The following is a 12,265-nucleotide window of genomic DNA, read 5'->3' on the forward strand; positions in this document are numbered from 1 at the left end:
CTGTACAAGTTCTGTGCTGGTTCGACTGACATGTGCCACCTCATACTAATCTAAATTGAAATGCCTTTGTTATTCCTCAGATGGCGTCTTGCCCCACTCCACCCCACCCTCTGAACTCACCCCTCTCCCATCCCAACAGGATGCAAACCCACCCATCTGCAGCTCCCTTTCCTCATCAGTCCATCTGCAAACTAACCCCCGTTCCCTCGCCTACAAACCCACCCTGACCCCCACCAGTCTGCAAACACACCTCCGTCCCCCGTTGAACTACCATTCCCCTCTGAACCCTAGGCCTGCAGTTTCTTTCTCCAGGTTCCCCCTTGCCTGCAGACCTCTCCCTATCTGCTGCCCTGGTGTGTAACCGCCCTCCCTACAACGCCCTCCTCCTTTCTCAGCTGCCCAGCCTGTAAACCCCGCATCCTCCCCCCCGGTGTGTAACCCTCACATCCCCCTCTTCCTCCTCCCAGTGCGTAACCCCCGCAATCCTCTCCACCCCTGGCCGCCCCAGTGTGTAACCCCTGCACCTCCCCTCCCCTGGTGTATGTCCCCACCCTCCCCCTCCTCCGCCGGATGCCCCAGGTCTTCCCGCTCGTCCTTCCCGCTCGTCCTTCCCGCCAACGGCCGGGCAGAGCGTCCTTAGCGACCGGCCGGCCCTCTAACAGGGGAGTATGCGCAACACTCTATGTTTGCCGGCAGGAGAATGCGCACTTTCGGCCGGCACACGGCAGGAACCTGCGCAGTAGGGAGAACTACGCGACAGGGACATGCGTAGTAGGAACTAGGACCGGTAAAGGGCATGCGCAGTACGGTTTGCTTGGCGATGGATCGGGCAGAGAGCGGGGTGAGGGAGCTTACCTATTTTTGTTCGTGTTAGAATGCGTGTTGTCGGTCGTTAAGCTTGTAATTATCGCAATAAATAACGTGGGCTCCCGAATATCCGGTTATCGCGTTCTGCCCATTGAGGTGTATGTTGATGCGGAAGATGGGCCTGGCGGTTAGAGCAGTTTCGGGCTCGGTTGGGTGATTAAGAGAGGGAGGGAGGGGGTGACTGACTGACTGAGGGAATGTGGGGGGGGGGGGCGAGAGGATGACTGAGGAGGGTGGGTAAATGAAGGAAGAGGATGGGTGACTGACTGGCGGAGGGAGGGGAGGAGGGAGGGTGGGTGACTGACTGGCGGAGGGAGGGGAGGAGGGAGGGTGGGTGACTGACTGGCGGAGGGAGGGGAGGAGGGAGGGTGGGTGACTGACTGGCGGAGGGAGGGGAGGAGGGAGGGTGGGTGACTGACTGGCGGAGGGAGGGGAGGAGGGAGGGTGGGTGAGTGACTGGCGGAGGGAGGGGAGGAGGGAGGGTGGGTGAGTGACTGGCGGAGGGAGGGGAGGAGGGAGGGTGGGTGACTGACTGGCGGAGGGAGGGGAGGAGGGAGGGTGGGTGACTGACTGGCGGAGGGAGGGGAGGAGGGAGGGTGGGTGAGTGACTGGCGGAGGGAGGGGAGGAGGGAGGGTGGGTGAGTGACTGGCGGAGGGAGGGGAGGAGGGAGGGTGGGTGAGTGACTGGCGGAGGGAGGGGAGGAGGGAGGGTGGGTGACTGACTGGCAAAGGGATTGAGGTGGGTTGGATACTGACGGGCGAGGGGAGGAGGGTGACTGACAAAGGGAGTGAGGTGGGTTGATGAATTACTAGTGGAGGGTGGGAGGTGGGTCAGTGACTGATGGAGGGAGGTGGTTCGGTGACATACTGACTGAGGAAGGGAGGTGTGTTGGTGACTGATGAGGCAGAGAGAGTGGTGAACAGCAGGGTGACTGAGGGCAGGGTTACGGATTGGAGGGGGGGCCGAGGCCAGTGATGTGTGGAAGGAGGGATGGGGAGTGACTGAAGGTGTGGAATCAGGGAAGTAGGAAATGTGATGATCTGAGGAAGGTGGAAGGAGGGGGGGCAATGAGGAGAGAACGATGGGGTGAGTGCTTGAGGGCAGGAAGATGGAGGTTTTTACAGAGGGAGTGGGAGGATTGGAGTGATGTAGTGTGTTGGAGCTGGTGTGAGGAGGGAGCCAGTACAGAGTGAGGGAGATGAATGACAAATAGGAAGGGTAAAGGACAAGTCATTAAATATTGGAAGGAGATAGATGTGTATAAGGAGGACAGGGTACTTAAGTGTGTAGCAAGGGTGACTGGTGGAGCAGGGTTCTGTGGCCTCAACTTTTATTTAATTTTACAACGGCCTGTAACTTTTTGCATTAGCTAAATTTTCATGTGAGCTGTGATAGTCATAGAATACAGCACAGAAACAGGCCCTTCAGCCATCTTTTCCATGCTGAACTATTAACCTGCCTAATCCCATTGACCTACACCCAGACAATAGCCCTCCTTCTCCCTGCCATCAATGTACTTATCCAAACTTTTAAATGTTGAAATCAAATTCACATTCCCCACTTCTGCTGGTAGCTCGTTCCATGCTCTCACCTCTAAGTGAAGAAGCTTCCTCTCAGGTTCCCCTTAATCATTTCACCTTTCACCTTAACCCATGACCTCTAGTAGTAAGTAGTCTCACCCAGCCTCAGTGTAAACAGCCTGCTTGCATTTACCATATCTATATCCCTCATAGTTTTGTATACTTCTCTCAAATCTTCCCTTATTCTCCTACACTCCTAATCTTTTCAATCTTTCCTTCTCCCTCATGTTCTCAAGTCCCAGAACATCCTTGTAAATGATGTTAAGGGTTAAAGGTCCATTTAGAGAGTGTGGCCTGGCAGATTACATGTAGAGCATTTAGCATGGTAAAGTGCTGCAAGACCATCTAACAAAATTTGACAACAAGGTACATACTTTAATTTTCCTATGATATAGAAGGTTATTCAGCCCATCAACTCTCTGCTATTTCTGGAATATTTCCATGAATGCCATTCCTGCACATACTTCCCTGTGTAACCCATTTTCTAAAGTAGTCATAAAGCTTTTTACTTCACCCCACCCTCCCTTACCCACCTGGTTTTACCTATTACCTTCTAGTTTGTCCTCCGTCCCATCCCCCCTACCTTATTCTGGCATCTTCCCCCTCCTTTTCCAGTCCTGAAGAAGGGTCTCAGGCTGAAATGTTGACTGTTTATTAATTTCCATTGATGCTGCTTGACCTGTTGAGTTCATCCAGCATTTTGTGTGTGTTGCTCTTAAACTCTAGTATCAGCAGAATCTCTTGTGTATACACACTAATTAACTGCCTCTTCAATTTTCTACATTCTGGGTAAATCAAGAAGACGTTAGTAAATTGGCTTTCAGGAGGGCCTCAAAGGCAGAAGAGGAGATGAAATTCTGGATCTTGGGATGAAGATAGGACTGTGTCAATGGTGTAATTAAAACAGAATGATCAAGAGCCAAAACTGGTGACCCTCCCACTTTTCCTGACCATCCTCTCACTGGAAGTGGCTTCTCTTTTTCTACAAACCATGATTTTGTCTCACCTTATGTAAGATAATACAGCACAGAAACAGGCCCTTTGGTGCCGACTGAACCATCCCCTCTGCTAGTTTCAGTTGCCTGAGTTCGGCCTATAATCCTGCAAGCTCCTCCTCTCTGTGTACCTATCCAAATTCCTCTCAAATGGTACAACACCCTCTGTCTAAAACGTCTCTTTTAAATCTCTGAACTTGTACTGGTGCTCACTCGTTTTGGACTTCCCAATCCTGGGGGAAAAGATGATGGCTTTGTTGCAAAGTTTGCCCTTGATGTGAAGGCAGATAGTTTTGAGGAAGTAGAGAGGCTACAGAAGGACTTAGACAGATTAGGAGATTTGGCAAAGAAGTGGCAGATGGAATACAGTTTTGGGAAGTGTATGGTCATGCACTTTGGTAGAAGAAATAAGGAGGTAGACTATTTTCTAAATGGAGAGAACATTAAAAAATCTGAGGCATAAGAGGACTTGGGAGTCTTTGTGCAAGATTCCCTGAAGGTTAATTTACAGTTTGAGTCTGTGGTGAGGAAGGCAAATGCAATGTTAGCATTCATTTTACAGAAGACTAGAATATAAAAGCAAGAATATAATTGAGGCTTTATAAAGTATTGTGAGGCCTCACTTGGAGCATTGTGAGCAGTTTTGGGCCCTTATCTTAGAAAGGATGTGCTGAAACTGGAGAGGGTTCAAAGGAGGTTCATGAAAATGATTCCAGGGTTGAACAGCTTGGTGTCTGAAGAGTGTTTGATGGCTCTGGACCTATATTCGCTAGAATTCAGAAGAATGGGGGTAACTAATTGGAACCTATCAAATGTTGAAAGGCCTCGATAAAGTGGATGTTTCTTATGGTGGGAGAGTTTGGGAGCAGAGGATACAGCCTTGGAATAGAGGGGTGTTATTTATAATGGAGATGATGAGGAATTTCTTTAGCCAGAGAATGGTGAATCTGTGGAATTCGTTGCCACAGGCAGCTGTTAAAGCCAAGTCTTTATGTATATTTAAGGCAGAGGTTGATAGATTCTTGATTGGGCAGGGCATGAAGGGAAGACACCACCTCTCTCACGGTGGTGTCTGAAAAGAGGATGCTGTCTAAGTTGCATGCCATCTTGGACAATGTCTCCCATCCACTACTTAATGTACTGGGTGGGCACAGGAGTACGTTCAGCCAGAGACTCATTCCACCGAGATGCAACACAGAGTGTCATAGGAAGTCATTCCTGCCTGTGGCCATCAAATTTTACAACTCCTCCCTTGGAGGGTCAGACACCCTGAGCCAATAGGCTGGTCCTGACTTATTTCCTGGCATAATTTACATAATACTATTTAACTATTTATGGTTTTATTACTATTTATTATTTATGGTGCAACTGTAACGAAAACCAATTTCCCCTGGGATCAATAAAGTATGACTATGACTATATGGGGAGATGGCAGGAGATTGGGGCTGAGAGGAAAAATGGATCAGCCATGATGGAATGGTGGAGAAGACGTGTTAGGCCAAATGGCCTAATTCTGCTCCCATATCTTGTGGTCTTGTATCATGTTGAGTGAGGGCCTCCGTCAATCAGAGTTGACCGTGGATAGTGCGTCCGAGCTGTCTAGATGCGCAAGGCTGGGCAGTACGATATGGAGAGTCAGCTCCCCCTCTCCACGCATCTGATGAGCCCAAAGGAGCAGCAGAGACCAATACAGTTTGGTACTAGCAGCGTCACAGGAGTTGCCAGTCAGCAACGTAGAACTGTCCTGGGGACTCCAGCTCTGGATTTTTCCTTCGGGGTTTACTCCCAAAGCCTTTCCCCATGAGTGGGTACAGCCCTAAGGCAGCGGAGGTTTGAAATCAGAGTTTTCCTTCTCCTAGATGAGCTGGCAACTATGGCTGACGAGCCCCATTTGCCCTAGGCAACTGGTTTTAAGGCACAGTGACTGCCTTTGCCCCTTCTCCTCTCAGTAGAAATGGTTACACCTGGTTTAGTAGCTAAGCCACGTATGAAGGCCAGGAGCTGGACTTGGTTGTCAGAGGCCATTTGAGGTGCATGCCATTGTGACCATTTAATAGGTAGGGGGAACTTCTCCCCATTACCACCCTGGCTGTAGCAACCTTATGAATGTCCACCTTATCTATATCCCTTATGGGTTGGTACAGCAGTGTCCTGGTTAGCACAACACTTCATAGTACCAGTGACCCGGGTTCAATTCCTGCTGCTGTCTGTAAGGATTTTGTACATTTCTACCTGTGACTGTATGGGTTTCCTCCCACAGTCCAAAGATATACTGGTGATAGGTATATTTGGTCATTGTACATTGTTCTGTGATCAGACTAAAGTTAAGGGGGGGGGGGTTGCTCTACATCCCAATAAATGAAAAAAAAAACTAAAATAAGATAAGATAAATACATTTTATAAGTTTCTACAAAGCACCTCTCATTCTCCTCCTCTCCAAGGAATAAAGATCTAGTGTGGTCAACCTCTCCCTATAACTTAGTCAATTGCGATGATTCTAGATTCTCCCTTTTAAATGAAGTCTGGTAGATGCCCCCCACCACCACCTCCAAGGCTTTGACATCTTGTTGAAGTGTAGCATTCTGAATTAGTCCCAACATCGATCCAGAATCAAGTTTATTATCACTGAAATCTGCAGCAACACAGTGCAATACATACAAACAACAGTGCAAGTTACAAAGATTAATAAATAGTGGAAAAGGTGAATAAAGAGGTTGTGTTGATGGACCATAGTGGAGGGGAAGAGCTATTCTTAAAATATTGAATGCATGTTTTCAGGCTCCTGTACCGCCTCCTTGATGGTAGTGATGTGACGAGGACATGTCCTGGATGGTGAGGGTCTTTAGTGATGGATGTCACCTTCTTGAATTCCATTTGGAGCCGAACCAGTGTTTTAAAAAAGATTGACACAATTTATTCCTCTTGATCTTTTCAATTGCTAGTTTTTCTTCCCCCCCCTCCCCCCCCCCCTTACCCATTGACAATTACAAGTTAAAGTGAAAAATGGTTATTTTATTAAGCTGGGCATTTGTATTCTCTTGTTCTCTCCTTTCCTCCAGGACCTCCCCTCCCTTCCTCCCGTTCCTTGTTCTGCACAAGCCATGTTGTTAAAGGAGTTGTAATGTGCTGTCTTCCAGGTGATAGCAACAACACCACCGATAACTTGTAACATGGAGGAGAGGTTGAGCCAAGCCAGCAGCCTTGGAAGTGGGACCCACTTGTCCAGCGTGAGTGGGTTCTCACTGGGAGAGGCGATTGTTCAGCGAGCTAAGCAGGTAGCTTGGTCATTTTAGATAAGTGAATCAGTGCTAAATGCAGTCAACATTAGAATCAGATTTATTAGCAAAGTATGTATGCATTATACAGTTCTGGGATTCTTCTTCTCCAGATAGCCATGAAACAGAAAAAAACCCATGGAAGTAAGTTCAGAGAGAAATAGCTAACCCACTCCCTCCCCCGCACAAAAAAAAGAACAGCAAATGATCATCAGCCACACCAAGCTCACCTTTCCTGGCATGAAATGCAACAAGAACATCGGCCCCCAAATTTCCCTGTCTTTGCATAGAAAAAACGAGAAAGAACAGACAAAACACTCAAAATATAAAAACGGTAAGACTGAAAAAAGCCCACTGATCAAAGCCATAGGTGCAGAACATTGGTAATATCCTCCAACATCAACGTAAAAGAGACATACAGATGCCTACCCTCTGGGCACAGCATTCAAGGCAGCAAAGTGGCGATTGGCCACACGGGCTCCTTGTCTGGATCAGTGAACAGAAGGTTTCTTTGCTTCGAAGCTCGCATTCGCTGCTTCCCAGAATCATCTTGGAGACAGCAAAGGCTTGGGTCTCTCAATCAATCTCCAAGCTGTAAATTGCAGGCTCTAACAGTTCCAGAAGCACATTCAAGATGAAAAGCAGATGTAAAAAGAAATAAAATAAATAATTTCACTGACTTACTGTGACATGAAATGTATTGTTTTGTCACAGCAATTAAGTTCAGAAACTCTAAAATAGTACAGTTTATCAAGTTTAAGTTTATCATTCAACCATACATGACTATAGCTAAGCGAAACAGCATTCCGCTGGAGCCAAAGTGCAAACTCATTACCAATAGCTCACAGCACATAGCACATATGGTTTTGATAGCAGAAAACACAGTGTGACATAAGGAAAATGTCCCTGAATGGCATATGCTGCTGAATGACGGTGCGTGGGACATTGTGCTGGTCTAGCTTGTTCTTCCACTGAGTAAAAAACCTGATGGTGGAGGGGAAGAAGCTGTTTCTGAATTGTTGAATATGGGTCTTCAGGCTCCTTTACCTCATCCCTGATGGCAGCAACAAGAATAAATCATGTCCCAGATGCTGAGGGACCTTGGTGATGGATGCAAACTTCTGAAGGCATGGCCTCTTGAAGATGCCCTCAGTGTTGGAGAGGGTCGTTCCATTGATGGGCCAAATACAGAGCGAATGCTGCTATGGTTTGGTCATGGCGATGTACAATAGAAAACAGATCCTTCAGCATACTGTGTGTAAAGAAAAAGTTAAATTTGATTCCTTCTTGGTTTATGTTAATATATGTGTCACTAAATGGAGTCTGCACCACCATATGATCATGCCTGATTTATTTTCCCTCTCAACTCTATTCTCTTGCCTTCTCCCCATAACCTTTGCTCAAAAATTCAAAGATTCAAAAGATTCAAAAAAAACTTTATTGTCAATCTAACCATACATCAGCTCTGCAGGGCAGAATGAGACAGCGTTTCTCAGGGGCAGTGCAATCATAACATAACAAACGCAACACTAAATAATAAACATAACAATAAATAGTAAAACGCAACAGCCACATGTCAGTTAAAATCAGTTATAAGTGTACAGTGCAAGTTAAAAGTGTCCAAAGCAGAGTCAGGTGGAGCAGCTATTTAGCAGTCTGACTGCCTGTGGGAGGAAGCTGTTTAGTAGCCATGTGGTTTTAGTTTTGAGGCTCCTGTAACGTTTGCCTGATGGCAGAAGAACAAACAGTTCATGGAGAGGGTGTGAGGGGTCTTTAATGATGTACCGTGTCTTCTGGAGGCATCGACTCCGAAAGAGGTCTATCAACCTCTGCTTTAAAAATACCCAGTGATACCACTAAAATGGTATTGGAGTTAGAGCAGAATTTGGCCACACAGTCTGACTGTATAGGGAGCAGAGTAGGGGGCTGTGGACACAACCTTCTGGGGCACAAATGTTGATAGAATATTCATGCTGGAAGAATTGTTGCCTATCCTTACTGATTGTTTTTCGAGGATGTTACCAGGAAAGTTGATGAAGGCAAGGTAGTGGATATTGTCTGCATGGACTTTAGCAAGGCACTTGATGAGGCCCCACATGGGACATTAGTCAAAAGTTCAGTTGCTTGACATTCAAGATGAGGTGAATTGGATTAGACATTGGCTTTGTGGGTTGCCTCTCTGACTGGAGGCCTGTGACTGTTGGAGTGCCACAGGGATCACTGCTGGGTCCATTGTTGTTTGTCATCTATATCTGTGATCTGGATGATAATATGGTTAACTGATTCAGCAAATCTGTGGATGATACCAAGATTGGGGGTGTATTGGACAGCGAAGAAGACTACCAGAATTTGCAGCAGGATCTGGACCAGCTGGAAAAATGGGCTAAAAACTGGCAGATGGAATTTAATGCAGATGAGTGTGAAGTGTTGCACTTTGTAAACACAAAATAATCTGCAGATGCTGGGGTCAAAGCAACACTCACAACACGCTGGAGGAACTCAGCAGGTCGGGCAGCATCCGTGGAAAAGATCGGTCGACGTTTCGGGCTGGAACCCTTTGTCAGGACCGTAGCAGGAAGGGGCAGAGGCCCTATAAGGAAGGTGGGAGGAGGGTGGGAAGGAGAAGACCGGTCAGTTCCAGGTGAAAAACCAGTAAGGGGAAAGATAAAGGGGTGGGGGAGGGGAGGCAGGGAGGGGATAGGCAGGAAAGGTGAAGAAGGAATAGGGGAAAACACAATGGGTAGTAGAAGGAGGCGGAACCATGAGGGAGGTGATAGGCAGCTGGGGAAGGGCGCAGAGTGAAATAGGGATGGGGGAGGGAATTACCGGAAGTTGGAGAATTCTATGTTCATACCAAGGGGCTGGAGACTACCTAGACGGTATATGAGGTGTTGCTCCTCTAACCTGAGTTTAGCCTCATCATGGCAGTAGAGGAGGCCATGTATGGACATATCTGAATGGGAGTGGGAAGCAGGGTTGAAGTGGGTGGCTACTGGGAGATCCTCTCTGTTTTGGGCACTTTGGGCACCGTTTTGGGTTGGGCACTTCAATGGTCGTAAATCCTGCCTCTCAGGATCTTTTTCAACAATCTGCCCACTACTGAAATAAGACTCACTGGTCTATAACTTCCTGGGTTAGCTCTACTCCCTTTCTTGAACAAGAGAAGAACATTCGCAGCCATCCAGGACCTGCTGAGTTCCCCCAGAACTCTGAGTGTTGCTGCAGGTTCTGCAGCTGCAGTCTCTTGTGTGTCTGGGCTTGTATCTGTGCTGTAGGTGAATCAGACTCAGAACCAGATTTGATATAACTGGTATATGCCCTGAAATCCATTGTTTTGTGGCAGCAGCACAATAAAATAGTAAAAACATTATGCATTACAATGAGAAATATATTTTATATAAAAAATAAGTAGTGCAAAAAGAGAGCAATAAAAGAAAAAAAGTAGTGAGGTTCATGGGTTCATAGACGATTCAGAAATCTGATGGTGGCGGTGAAGAAGCTGTTCCTAAAATATTGAGTGTGTGTCTTCAGGCTCCTGTAACACCTCCTTGGTGGTGGCATTGAGAAAAGGGCATGTCCTGTGTGTTGGAGGCCATTGAGAACGAATGCTGTCTTTCTGAGTCATCACCTTTTGAAGGTGCTGTGGAGGACAGTGCCCATGATGGAGCTGGCTGAGTTTACAACTTCCTGCAGCTTTTTCTGATCCTATTCAGTGGCCCCTGCATACCAGACGGTGATGCAACCAGTTAGTATGTTCTCTATGATACATTTGTAGAAATTTACGGGAGTCTTTGGTGACGTAACAAGTCTCCACAAGTTTCTAATGAAATACAGTTGCTGTCGCTCATTTGCTTTTTCAATGTAGGGTTGTGAGTTATGTCCCCAGCTTCAGTCAGAAGCTGGTACCGGGGGAGTGGCTTCAGCCTCAGCATCCCCTCTGCTTTTGGGAGGCACAGACCGCACACAGACCTTTGAGGAGTTCCCTACTATGGAGGAAGGAACAATCACCATTACCGAAGAACTGGGGAGTCCGTACAGCGAACTTGGACCGTTCCAAACCCTGCAAATGTTTGGTAGGTGCTTCGTTGTGTGTATTGACCCATCCTTTGATTTTAGTCATGTTTTGAAGTTTTTTTTAAATGGGACCCATGTACCCACCACTCTGTTTTTAAAAAAAAATAAACCTACCTCTGACATTTCCCCTATATTTTCTTCCAATCGCCAGTATGTTCACCTATGTTAGCCATTTCCATCTTGAGGGGGAAAAGGTCTCTGGCTCTCCACTCTGTCTATGCCACTTATCATCTACCTCTATGAAGTTGTCTCTCATCCTCCTTCACTCCAAAGAGAAAAGTCCTAGCTCTCTCAACCTATCCTCATAAAGGCTGAGTTATACTTGTGCGTACTAGCTTACGCCGTAGCCTAGGCAAGTGGGCTACGCCATTGTGAGCATTTATACTTGTGCGTTGGTGTATCTGCGTCGCTCTGCAATTCACTGCCAAAACGCTAGTTGGTGGTGGGGTTTCTATGCCACTGTGTTGAGTTTCTTTGTGTTGAAACTCAACATGAAGAAACCCAAACTTCAAACAATGGCGACTGAAACTGAAGGAGGGTGAATTTTCTGTATGTACGGTGTAGTATCCCTTGACGGAATCGAGAATTTTGAGCCAAAATCGATTTGTCGAAAAAAATTGGCATGTCACGCATGTGCACACACCTGCCCGCGCAAAGCTTCATGGTCATGGTAGTCTTTCTTGGGGTAAACAAATTTAAAGCCAGCGTATTTTTTCATAAAAGTGAAAATCCTCTTTTGGTTAACGAAAACAGGTACTAATGTAGGTCTTTCGTAAAAGTGAAATGTGTCCTCCATAATTTTGGAGGTCTGTAAAGCTTTATGGAAATCATTGCAGCCAGAATTCCTTCCCTGCCCTTCAGTCGCCCAATGGGAAGCTATTGCAGTGTAGGAGGAAATGCGATGCTACCAAGCGGACCAATCACAGTTGTTTCGATCTGCGTTGCTGCGTGCGTAGTTACATTTTGGGAGAGATGCGTGTTAGGCTATGGCGGAGGGTTTGCGTAGAGTACAGTGTAGGGTTCGCGGCTACGCCGTACCTACAGCATACTTTCGACGCACAAGTATAAATCAGCCTTAAGTCATGCTCTCTAATCCAGATAACATCCTGCTAAATCACTTCTGCTCCCTCTCTAAAGCTTCCACATCCTTCCTATAACGAGGTGACCATAACCTAACACAGTACTGCAAGTGTGGTCTTACTGGAGCTTTACAGACCTACAACATTACTCAAATTCGTTACCTTTCCCTTGTACTCCTGTATCTCTTTTCATTCCCTCTTGTTCATCACATTCTTCTTCCTCTCCCTGTGATATCCCTTTCTTGCTGTTCGGCCACTTGTTCATAAGCAGAGCTGACTCAGATGTCATTAGCTTGGAGGATGGTCCAGGTTGTGAAATGGTTTCAGTGCTGTCCTGAACACATTAAGGAGCTGTCAGGTGCTGTAGCCTGCCTCACCCCATCAAGTGATTAAC

At 46.8% G+C, this 12,265-nt stretch overlaps 1 protein-coding gene across 5 annotated transcripts in view; it reads left to right on the plus strand.

Moving 5' to 3' along the window:
* Nucleotides 1–792: 792 nt before the first annotated feature.
* Nucleotides 793–12,265, plus strand: part of alms1 (ALMS1 centrosome and basal body associated protein) — an 86,838-nt gene continuing 75,365 nt past the window's right edge. For 4 of the 5 annotated variants that reach the window (XM_072256806.1, XM_072256805.1, XM_072256808.1 and 1 more), the window contains exons 1-3: nt 793–841; nt 6,581–6,718; nt 10,584–10,791. In XM_072256806.1, coding sequence (XP_072112907.1) covers nt 797–841; nt 6,581–6,718; nt 10,584–10,791 — 391 coding nt within the window. In that variant the 5' untranslated portion in view covers nt 793–796. The remainder of the gene's footprint in view (nt 842–6,580; nt 6,719–10,583; nt 10,792–12,265) is intronic. The other variant, XM_072256807.1, reaches the window with a different exon arrangement.

The sequence above is a fragment of the Mobula birostris genome, chromosome 4 (genome assembly GCF_030028105.1).
Source record: "Mobula birostris isolate sMobBir1 chromosome 4, sMobBir1.hap1, whole genome shotgun sequence".
Taxonomy (NCBI): Eukaryota; Metazoa; Chordata; class Chondrichthyes; order Myliobatiformes; family Myliobatidae; genus Mobula; species Mobula birostris.